The sequence below is a fragment of the Oncorhynchus keta genome, chromosome 2, assembly GCF_023373465.1.
Source record: "Oncorhynchus keta strain PuntledgeMale-10-30-2019 chromosome 2, Oket_V2, whole genome shotgun sequence".
Classification (NCBI taxonomy): domain Eukaryota; kingdom Metazoa; phylum Chordata; class Actinopteri; order Salmoniformes; family Salmonidae; genus Oncorhynchus; species Oncorhynchus keta.
This window is the reverse complement of record NC_068422.1, coordinates 55763034-55775701: the sequence shown is the minus strand read 5'-3', so window position 1 is coordinate 55775701 and position 12668 is coordinate 55763034. Positions and strand designations below refer to the sequence as shown.

Sequence of the window (12668 nt, the reverse complement as noted above, 5' to 3'; positions counted from 1 at the left end):
CTCCCCCCTATCTGAGATATCTACTGCAGCCCTCAACCTCCACATACAACATCCATTCTGCCAGTCACATTCTGTTAATAGTCACTAAAGCACACACATCCCTGGGTCACTCTTTTCAGTTCGCTGCAGCCAGCGACTGGAACGAGCTGCAAAAATCCCTCAAACTGGACAGCGTTCATCTCTTCATTCAAAGACTCAATCAAGGACACTCTTACTGACAGCTGTGGCTGTTTCATGTGATGTATTGTTGTACCTTGTTGTGCTATTGTCTGTACCCAATAATGTTTGTACCATATTTTGTGCTGCTACCGTGTTGTGCTGCTACTATACTGTGTTGCTGCCATGCTATGTAGTGTTGTCGAGAGTCTCTTGTCCTAAATTTTAACATACATTTTTTAAATCCCAGCCTCCTGTTCCCGCAGCAGGCCTTTTGCCTATTGGTAAGCCGTCATTGTAAATAAGAATTTGCTCTCAACTGACTTGCCTAGTTAAATAAAGAATGAATAAAAATTGAATCAATTAATTAAGAAACTGACTATTAGAATGGCTATCCCTGTGGATTGATGAGGAATTTTAAAAAACTATGGTTGAGAGGGACGCGGCAAAAGGAATAGCAAATAAGTCTGGCTGCACAGCTGATTACTGTAAATTGGGAAATCATGTGACTAAACTAAACAAACTAATACGAAACAAAGATAAATTATATAAAAGGATGATAGTTTTTTACTATCTTTTGGTATTTGATCTTTTGGTATTTGTTTCATTAGTCCATTGTGTGTGTATAGATATACACTGCTCAAAAAAATAAAGGGAACGCTTAAACAACACAATGTAACTCCAAGTCAATCAAATAGGAAGCAACACTGATTGACAATAAATTTCACAACAGGTGGAAATTATATTCAATTAGCAAGACACCCCCAATAAAGGAGTGGTTCTGCAGGTGATAACCACAGAACACTTCTCAACTTCCTATGCTTCCTGGCTGATGTTTTGGTCACTTTTGAATGCTGGCGGTGCTTTCACTCTAGTGGTAGCATGAGATCTATAACCCACACAAGTGGCTCAGGTAGTGCAGCTCATTCAGGATGACACATCAATGCGAGCTGTGGCAAGAAGGTTTGCTGTGTCTGTCAGCGTAGTGTCCAGAGCATGGAGGCGCTACCAGGCCAGTACATCAGGAGACAGGCCAGTACATCAGGAGACGTGGAGGAGGCCGTAGGAGGGCAACAACCAAGCAGCAGGACCGCTACCTCCGCCTTTGTGCAAGGAGGAGCACTGCCAGAGCCGTGCAAAATGACCTCCTGCAGGCCAAAACAGACTCCATGAGGGTGGTATGAGAGCCAGACGTCCACAGGTGGGGGTTGTGCTTACAGCCCAACACCGTGCAGGACGTTTGCCATTTGCCAGAGAACACAGATTGACAAATTTGCCACTGGCGCCCTGTGCTCTTCACAAATGAAAGCAGGTTCACACTGAGCACATGACAGACATGACAGAGTCTGGAGACGCTGTGGAGAACGTTCTGCTACCTGCAACATCCTCCAGCATGACCGGTTTGGAGGTGGGACAGTCATGGTGTGGGGTGGCATTTCTTTGGGGGGCCGCACAGCCCTCCATGTGCTCGCCAGAGGTAGCCTGACCTCCATTAGGTACCGAGATGAGATCCTCAGATGAGACCATATGCTGGTGCGGTTGGCCCTGGGTTCCTCCTAATGCAAGACAATGCTAGACCTCATGTGGCTGGAGTGTGTCAGCAGTTCCTGCAAGAGGAAGGCATTGATGCTATGGACTGGCCCGCCAGTTCCCCAGACCTGAATCCAATTGAGCACATCATGTCTCGCTCCATCCACCAATGCCACGTTGCACCACAGACTATCCAGGAATTGGAGGATGCTTTAGTCCAGGTCTGGGAGGAGATCCCTCAGGAGACCATCCACCACCTCATCAAGAGCATGCCCAGGCGTTGTAGGGAGGTCATACAGGCACGTGGATGCCACACACACTACCGAGCCTCATTTTGACTTGTTTTAAGGACATTATATCAAAGTTGGATCAGCCTGTAGTGTGGTTTTCCACTTTAATTTTGTGTGTGACTCCAAATCCAGACCTCCATGAGTTGATACATTTGATTTCTATTGATCATTTTTGTGTGATTTTGTTGTCGTCAGCACAGTCAACTATGTAAAGAAAAAAGATTTAATAAGAATATTTCATTAATTCAGATCGAGGATGTGTTATTTTAGTGTTCCCTTTATTTTTGAGCAGTGTATATATATATATATATATATATATATATATATATATATATATATATATATATATGGTCCCAACATTTTTTTTGCATGTCAGCAATCACGTTTTCAAGATACAGTGGGGCAAAAAAGTATTTAGTTAGCCACCAATTGTGCAAGTTCTCCCAAGTTCTCCCACTGCTCTAGAGGAGATCTACATGGAGTAATGGGCCAAAATACCAGCAACAAACAGTGTGAAAACCTTATGAAGACTTACAGAAAACGTTTGACCTCTGTCATTGCCAACAAATGGTATATAACAAAGTATTGAGATAAACTTTTGCTATTGACCAAATACTTATTTTCCACGATAATTTATAAATAAATTCATAAAAAAATCCTACAATGTGATTTTCTGGATTTTTTTTCTCATTTTGTCTGTCATAGTTGAAGTGTACATATGATGAAAATTACAGGCCTCTCTCATCTTTTTAAGTGGGAGAACTTGCACAATTGGTGGCTGACAAAATACTTTTTTGCTCCACTGTATATATATATATGATCCCCATCAGCTAGGACTTAATAAATCTCAAATCTTAACAAATCTACCCATTTTTGTTACATTTTCCATGCCTTGTCAAACAGTTGCAACTGTACATGCATTTGTAAATCAAGTCCTTTCTCGAGTTGGGTTCTGGGATGGAACAACTGTTGTGCATCCGAGTTTATGGTTGTTTGTGGGGGAAACAGCTTGAGTGTGTATGCATGCGTATATATCCCACAACTGTTGCTAGGGAGTAAATATGTTAGGGACAATATAGAAATAATCACAATAATTGTATGCTATTTTTATTTTTGAAGATTCTGAGTTGCCACCCGTTGCCTTGATGACAGATTTGCACACCCTTGGCATTCAACCAGTTTCACCTGGAATGCTTTTCCAACAGTCTTGAAGGAGTTCCCTCATATGCTGAGCACTTGTTGGCTGATTTTCCTTCACTCTGCGGTCCAACTCATCCCAAAACATCTCAATTGGACTGAGGTCGGGTGATTGTGGAGGCCAGGTCATCTGATGCAGCGCTCCATCACTATCCTTCTTGGTCAAATAGCCCTTACACAGCCTGGATGGGTGTTGGGTCATTGTCCTGTTGAAAAACAAATGATAGTGGGACTAAGAGCAAACCAGATGGGATGGGGAAATCGCTGCAGAATGCTGTGGTTGCTGTGCTGTGTGCCTTGAATTCTAAATAAATCACTGACAGTGTCACCAGCAAAACACCTCCTCCTCCATGCTTCACAGTGGAAACCACACATGCTACGATCATCCGTTCACCTACTCTGCGTCTCACAAAAACACGGCGGTTGGAACCAAAAATCTCAAATTTGGACTCATCTGACCTAAGGACAGATTCCCACCGGTTTAATGTCCATTACTCGTGTTTCTTGTCCCAAGCAAGTCTCTTCTTCTTATCGGTGTCCTTTAGTAGTGGTTTCTTAGCAGAAATTAAACTATGAAGGTCTGATTCACGCAGTCTCCTCTGAACAGTTGATGTTGAGATGCATGTGTTACTCAAACTCTGTGGAGCACTTATTCGGACTGCAATTTCTAAGACTGATAACTCTTATCCTCTGCAGCATATGTAACTCTGGGTCTTCCTTTCCTGTGGCGGTTCTCATGATTGCCAGTTTCATCATAGCATCATACATTTTCCAGATTGACTGATCTTCATGTTTTAAAATAATGATGGACTGTCATTTCTCTTTGCTTATTTGAGCTGTTCTTGCCATAATAAGGACTTGGTATTTTACCAAATAGGGCCATCTTCTGTATACCACCCCTACCTTGTCACAACACAACTGAGTGGCTCAAACGCATTAAGAAGGAAAGAAATTCCACATATTAACTTAACAAGGCACTCCTGTTAATTGAAATGCATTCCAGGTGACTGCCTCATGAAACTGGCTGAGAGTGTGCAAAGCTGTCATCAAGGCAAAGGGTGGCTACTTTGAATCTCAAATATATTTAAAATTGTTTAAACTTCTTGCGACTAGTAAACCCGTATCCGGGAGCGTAATCATAGCCTCAAGAGCATTACCATAACGCAACTTTCCCTATTCATTAAAATCGCAAATGAAATAAATATATCCAAAAACAAGCTTAGCCTTTTGTTAACAACACTGTCATCTCAGATTTTCAAAATATGCGTTACACAAATGCTTGTCTAGTGTTGGCTGTAAGTTTAGCATGGCATAATGCTATGCTAGGCTCTGCTGGCAGCAGGCAACATTTTCACAAAAATAAGAAAAGCAACCAAATTAAATCATTCCAACATTCTTCTCAGCAAACTGGATACAGTTTATTACAGTGCCATCCGTTTTGTCACTAAAGCACCTTATACTACCCACCACTGTGACTTGTATGCTCTAGTCGGCTGGCCCTCGCTACATATTCGTCGCCAGATCCACTGGCTCCAGGTCATCTACAAGGCCATGCTAGGCAAAGCTCCGCCTTATCTCAGCTCACTGGTCACGATGGCAACACCCATCCGTAGCACGCGCTCCAGCAGGTGTATCTCATTGATCATCCCTAAAGCCAACACCTCATTCTACCTTCTTTCGTTCCAGTACTCTGCTGCCTGTGACTGGAACGAATTGCAAAAATCGCTGAAGTTGGAGACTTTTATCTCCCTCACCAACTTCAAACATCAGCTATCTGAGCAGCTAACCGATCGCTGCAGCTGTACATAATCTATTGGTAAATAGCCCACCCATTTTCACCTACCTCATCCCCACAGTTTTTATTTATTTACTTTTCTGCTCTTTTGCACACCAATACCTCTACCTGTACATGACCATCTGATCATTTATCACTCCAGTGTTAATCTGCAAAATTGTAATTATTTGCCTACCTCCTCATGCCTTTTGCACACATTGTATATAGACTCCCCTTTTTTCTCTACTGTGTTATTGACTTGTTAATTGTTTACTCCATGTGTAACTCTGTGTTGTCTGTTCACACTGCTATGCTTTATCTTGGCCAGGTCGCAGTTGCAAATGAGAACCTGTTCTCAACTAGCCTACCTGGTTAAATAAAGGTGAAATAAAAAAATAAATTTACCTTTGAAGAACTTCAGATGTTTTCACTCAGGAAGGAGACTCCTAGTTAGATAGCAAATGTTCCTTTTTTCAAAAATAATATTTTTGTAGGCGAAAAAGGTCCCGTTCTTCTTAAATGGAAGATGCTGCAGAATTCTTTTGATACCCTTCCCCATATCTGTGCCTCGACACAATCCTGTCTAGGAGCTCTACGGACAATTCCTTTGACTTCATGGCTTGGTTTTTGCTGTGACATGTACGGTCAACTGTGGAACCTTACATAGACAGGTGTGTGCCTTTCCAAATAATGTCCAATCAATTGAATTTACCACAGGTGGACTCAAAGTTGTAGAAACATCTCATGGATGATCAATAGAAACAGGATGCACGGCAGCTCATTTTCGAGTATCATAAAAAAGGGTCTGAATACTTATGTAGGTAAGATAGTTATTTTTATTTCTGATTTTTTTTAAAATAAATCTAAAAACCTGTTTTCGCTTTGTCATTATGGGGAATTGTGAGTAGATTGCTGAGGATTTTGATATAATTTCATCCATTTTAGAATAAGGCTGTAACAAAATGTCTATAAGTCAAGGGGTCTGAATACTTTCTGAAGGCACTGCATATAGGTTCAGAACTTTTGTGAAACAGCACAGGATAAAAATATATGTCAAATAAAAATCCAACTGGAGGGTTTTCAGAGATAGATGGGAGGGGTTGAGGGTATTTGAAGGATGGGATAAAAAACAAACAAAAGATAACAATTGTAACATACTATATACATTTTACGGATACAATGTATGTATAAACTTGAAGTAGAAGCCTAAGTGTTGTTGTCCATTAGGTTAGGGTAAAATAATAAACAAAAATATATATTTTTTTTTAACAACGGCATATGTGTTTTTTACAATCAATTAATACATTTTTTACGGTGGTATTTATTTTGGTTGATAACAACACTGTGCCTAGGATACAGGTGGTGCCTGAAAGAACACACACTCTTGGCTGGTACTTGTAGGTTCTGAAGGTCAGCGGACCTCGTGTTAAGGTTTGGATTGGGGAAGATTCTTAGATCTGAACCTAGGGGAAACCTTGTCCCGAGGCCAATCTGCTACATTGTAGTTCACTGGCACATCAAGATGGATTTCTCTCTGCTCTGTCAGTTCACAACAGCTGTTTCCTAAAATGTTCATATTGTTTCCAAGAATCAAATGAAACACTGATCCAATCCCATTGCCAGTTCACTCAGAATGTTGACAAGACATGTATGGTTTTGCATCAATATCCAAATACAATGTACATCAGCTCACTAGCGGTGGGAAGATAAAAATCACAGTGGAAGCCTAAAAATGCCATATTACAACCTGTGTGTTGTGATAATTGCATTGTTTGCTCTATAACCTGTTAGTTCATATGGCTTGCCACCTTGATATATACAATGACCTAAGGCCAACACAATAAGAAGACAGTGGCAGAATAAATTCAACCACACCATTGTTTCATCACAAAACCTGAGAGCAACATCTTTTCGGTAAAGTCCACAAAGCATATTACATGTAACAAACAGTTACATGACCTACAGCATGGTCAATCAAGTTAATGTTTCTGATATTTTCGGACTACTAATCAACTATTGATTTAGATGTGTGTGTTTAAGTAGAAAAAACTATGTTGACTCACCCTACTTGTAAAGAAACACCAATGCCATCCTCCTCTCTTTCATGTTACCAAAACGGTCTATAACTGTCATATAGTACACGCTTTTAGTTGTTGTCCTCGGCTACCTGGCTCATAACTATGAGCCAGCTAGTTAACATTAGCCAACGACATCTAGCTACATATTGAAATTCCATCCTTTCAGGCCAGGGGCGTAATGTATGAATTTATGGTTGGATCAGAATCAACAGAACCAACTAGCAACGAAATATACCATTTTAGCTACCTAGTTAGCTAGCCAGCCAGCCCGGAGGACAACATCACAACGAGATGCAACAATTAAAGTTTTTTCTGTCAATGACGTTTGGCTTTGGATGTGATGTGATTGGTGTGAAGCCAAATCCTTGTTTCAACTGGATTCCCATTTCACTTTTTTTGGTGTGCCAATTAAGTTCACTCAGTTTGGCTCAAAGTTTATTTTTTTATTTAAACATTATTATCATCAAGGGAGGCCAAATGCTCACTGGCTTCTCTTGCATTCAATGCTTGGGCGGCAACAACATCCTACTCTTTTTAACCAGACAGCAGTAGATTGCCTACATAGATGGGCTACACATACAGAGACAGAGAGGCACTGTTTTGCTTGTTCAGATGCTTTCTCCAATGAAATACTGTACATTCAGCCTCTTGTGAATTGAAGGAAAATTATGAAACACAGAGAGAAATTTGGCCTCCCTTGATAAATAATTGTATATATTTTTTTTTTATTGGTACATTTTGGGGGGGAAGCCTGGCTATCCTTGGCATCCATCAATACACACCACTGCATCAGCTTGCAATTTATTGCTTTAAATTCATGCCACTGCTTTTTATTTATCCTCCAGTTTAATTCGTATGAACAACCAAACTGAGTTTAGAATGTGTTAGTGATGGTCAAACCATGTTTTTTTTATTGAATAGCAAAATGCTCTAATTTCATTTTATTTATCATGTTATTTCAATAAACATTGTAGATAAATCACTTACAAGTTATACATTTTACAAAGGCTATTTTTAGAATTGTATCAAGAAAAAGAGAGGTGTTACAAAAGTATTAATTGCGTAATAGCAGATACAGTCAGTGGTCAAAATGAAAGTTATTCAAACAATTGCAGTGAGAAAGCAACCCTGTGTGTGTGGGTGTGGGAGATTAAGTGGTAACTACGCAGAAAGAACAGCATAAACTAGACCAATCTGCAAAATGTCAAGCTCCCCCGAGAGGACATATTTAGAAACAGATGTTCCTTGTAAACAGGTCAACTCTACACAATATACACTGAACAAAATTATAAAAGCAACATGCAACAATTTCAAAGATTTACCTGAGTTACAGTTCAGAAGGAAATCAGTCAATTGAAATAAATTCATTAGGCTCTAATTTATGGGTTTCACATGACTGGGAATACAGATATGCATCACTTGGCCACAGACACAGTATCTTAAAAACTAAAAAAGGCAGGGCCTGGATCAGAAAACCAGTCAGTATCTGATGACCACCATTTGCTTCATGCAGTGCGACACATCTCCTTCATATAGAGTTGATCAGGATGTTGATTGTCACCTGTGGAATGTTGTCCCACTCTTTTTAATATATTTGTTTAATCTTTATTTAACTAGGCAAGTGAGTTAAGAACAAATTCTCTTCAGTGGCTGTGCGATGTTGCTGGATATTTGAGGATACTGGAACACGCTGTCAAACATGTTGATCCAGAGCATCCCAAACATGCTCAATGGGTGACATGTCTGGTGAGTATGCAGGCCATGGAAGAACTGGGACATTTTCAGCTTCCAATAATTGTGTACAGATCCTTGCGACATGGCACAGTGAATTATCATGTTGAAACATGAGGTGATGGGGTGGATGGCAAGACAATGGGCCTCAGTATCTCGTCACGGTATCTCTCTGCATTCAAATTTCCATCGATAAAATGCAATTGTGTTTGTTGTCTGTAGCTTATGCCTGCCAGCACCATAACACCACCATGGGCACTCTGATGTCAACGTTGTGAACATCAACCCACACGACACCATACACTTCTCCAGTGTGCCAGTGGCCATCGAAGGTGAGCATTTTCCCACTGAAGTTGGTTACGACACTGAACTGCAGTGAGGTAAAGACCCTGGTGAGGACAATGAGCATGATTGATTTTCTGACAGTTTGTGCAGAAATTCTTTGGTTGTCAAGGTCCTGGGCTGGCGTGGTTACACATGGTCTGCGTTTATGAAGCCGGTTGGAGGTACTGCCAAATTCTCCAACATGATGTTGATAGTAGAGAAAGTAACATTCAATTCTCTGACAACAGCTCTGGAGGACATTCCTGCAGTCAACATGCCAATTGCATGCCCCCTCAAAACTTGAGACATCTGTGGCATTGTGTTGTGTGACAAAACTGCACATTTTAAAGTAGCCTTTTATTGTCCCCAGCACAAGGTGTGCCTCTAATGATCATGCTGTTTAATCAGCTACTTGATATAACATACCTTTCAGATGGGTGGATTATCTTGGTGAATGAGAAATGCTCACTAACAGGGATGTAAACAAATGCACAAAATGTGTGCGAAATAAGCTTTTTGTCCATATGGAATATTTTGGGGATATTTTATTTCAACTCATGAAATATAGGACCAAGACTTTACATGTTGTGTTAATATTTTTACATGCTGCGTTTATATTTTTAAGCTAAAACAGGAAGAACCCAATCCAAAATCAGCAAGCAAATTAGTTCTTCATGTACCACTATAAGAACACATTGTGCTTTGCTTTATTTGCCCGCAGATTAAACGCATTTGATAAACGACCTCCAGACACCTGCTTGCCTACAGCACTTTCCTGCTTTGTGCACGAGTACACATCTCACTATTTATTCTGGCTATTTATTTAAACTTCAGGTCTCCACCATTTCCTCACTACATGGCAACAGTTCCCCTATCGTAGCCTAAATATGAAACACTCGCTATCGTAGTCAGACAAAAGTTGAATGGGTTAAAATATAGCATTCAACAAACAACTCGATATCTTCTCAATCGAAAATAGCACACAGGCAGAGTGGAACAAAATCACATCATTACGGGGGAAGCTATATTTTCAGCACTAAAGAAATTACATGAAGAGTAGGCTACATGATCTTTGCAGTGCTGCTATGAGATTTCACCCGTTTCCAATGTAAACCCATCGCGACGTTGCAAACGACAAAAACTTTTGCAAATGTCATAAATCAGTACGTTCACTAAATATATTCAACCACGTTTGTCGTGCCAATATTAATTATTTTCAATGGATGTTCATTATACAAGACGAGGAGACGCGTTATTGGCCTTACTTACCATCAATCGCCATGATGTTCTGTTTTGGATTCAACCAAAGCGATCGTTGAAGAAGGGGAGAGGCGCATTGTAAGCGAAAGGGAAGGGGGGTCACTAGATGGTTGGTGTATCACGAAGCTTACCTTCTGTTGGTCTACTCCTATTCACCGAGACTTGAGGCCCCAAATCTGTCTTCTCCAGCAGGTGGCGTTTTTTCGCCCACAATGCAAGGGTTTTTGAATGGAAGTCAATGAAAGTGTGGAATTTGGTCAACAAAAAAATGTAATTATTTGCTTATTTGCTACGTGAGGCTTCGTTGATAACTTATGTAATGCTTAGGTTGTTACACATTGTACTGATATGGAGAAAACTATTTCACATCGGAGTTGTGCCTTTTGTTCACACACGTATCTACCCTCTCATTGGACCATTTAAGCCAACCTGCTCTCGCCTCCTCCCGACTGCTCTCTGTCTTTGAAGACATGTCCTTCCAATTGTGAGCTCGGCCACTTGATTATTTGGTCAATATAATGGCTAAGCTGTGGGCACGACGAATTGTTTTACAGTGTGTGCAAAAGCATGCATTCTTAGGGAAAGAATTTAACCTTTTACTTAACCAAGAGACCCATTGAGGTTAAAAAGCTATTTTGCGAGGGCGACCTGGCAAGAAGGCAAAACATGTTTTCAGTGAGTGGAATTAAATTATAGTGGATGTCAAATACATTTCCAGATAAAAATAAAGTGTATTATTTGTATATTCGTCAGCTTAAAAGACAGCCCATTTAAGCATGCAATAAAAAATAACATGACAATAATTAATACATTCACAGTCTAAACACACCAGCACACTAAAATAATTTATCACTTTAAAAGCAATATGGATGTTATTGAAAACACAATCAACAGGTTCATAGGCTACCACCATTGTTTATGTAATCCAGTCTGTTTCAGATCTAGTGTTGGCTACTGTGATTCCTACAAATGTGACAAATGATGGTTGGTTTTAGATTACAAATTTCAAATCAAATGTTATTTGTCATGGTTAGCAGATGTAAATGTGAGTGTAGCGAAATGCTTGTGCTTCTAGTTCCGACCATACAGTAATATCTAACAAGTAATCTAACAATTTCACAACAACTACCTTATACTTTACAAGTGTAAAGGAATTAATAAGAATATATACATAAAACTATATATGGATAAGTGATGGCCGAACGGCATAGGCAACAGTAGATGGTATAGAGCACAGTATATACATATGAGATGAGTAGTGTATGTAAACATTATATAAAGTGGCATAGTTTAAAGTGACTAGTGATACATTTATTACATCAAATTTTGAATTATTAAAGTGGCTAAAGATTGAGTCAGTATGTTGGTAGCAGCCACTCAATGTTAGTGATGGCTGTTTAAAATCAATACCTTGACGCAATATGCAATATGTAAGCTAATCAAAAGGTTAATAATATAGTATTTATATCAATCAGTTTATGAATAACATGACATGTCAGGTTCAGTCGATTGTGGCTGCTTTCACATTGGCCTCGCTGGTACAAAAGCAGACCGACCAACTCTGCCCGGCCCTGGAAGCAGAACAGGGTCAGTGCCTTGTGGCGGTTGGTCTCGATCTGAGCCTTGATGTCTGAAACCATGTCCAGCGGCAGATTGACTGCAGGGGACATGGCCAGTCATGGCAGCCAGCCTCAGAGGAGAGATACCCAGTGTACTTCTAGTCCTGAAAGGAAACAAATACAGTGAGAGAGGAACACAGGGAAGGGGGAAACGTGTGGACAGGAGTGATTATACACACACACACATTTAAAATCATTCAGAGTCTATTGACTCACCTGTGCAATCTAATTAACATAATCCAAAAATCCCCATCAAAATCCCTCCGTTTAAGCGAGAGATGTGTTTTTTTGCATGAGCTGTGTCTCAGTCCACCGCATCCGCCTTTGTCGGCCTTTCCCATCTGTGGTGGAAAGAGGCAGAGCTAAAGCGATGTTTGTCAGACTATGAGACATCCCGAAAATCAGTCTTCTCACAAAAACATCTGTAGCGTCTGAACGGTTTGACCTACAAACTATTATGACCACTCTCACTATAAGTGCATAAGGCGAGATCCAGATGCAGACACAGGAGGCAGATGGTTTGAGTCTTTGATATTTATTATATCCAAAAGGGGTAGGCAAGTGAATGGTTGTGGACAGGCAGAAAGTCAAAACCAGTTCAGAGTCCAGGAGGTATAGTGTAGCAGGCTTGAGGTCAGGGCAGGTAGAATGGTCAGGCAGGTGGGTACAGAGTCTAGAAAACAGGCAAGGGTCAAAACAGGGAGGACTA

The 12668-nt window shown here is 40.3% G+C and overlaps 1 protein-coding gene across 3 annotated transcripts in view; it reads right to left on the bottom strand.

Annotated features, from left to right (window-relative positions):
- Positions 1–10643, bottom strand: part of LOC118402606 (synaptotagmin-14) — a 150256-nt gene extending 139613 nt beyond the window's left edge. Inside the window, exon 1 of one of the 3 annotated variants that reach the window (XM_035800791.2) lies at positions 10350–10643. In XM_035800791.2, the coding sequence (XP_035656684.1) occupies positions 10350–10362 (13 nt within the window). In that variant the 5' untranslated portion in view covers positions 10363–10643. The remainder of the gene's footprint in view (positions 1–10349) is intronic. The other 2 variants (XM_035800781.2, XM_035800788.2) reach the window with 2 other exon arrangements.
- Positions 10644–12668: the final 2025 nt, after the last annotated feature.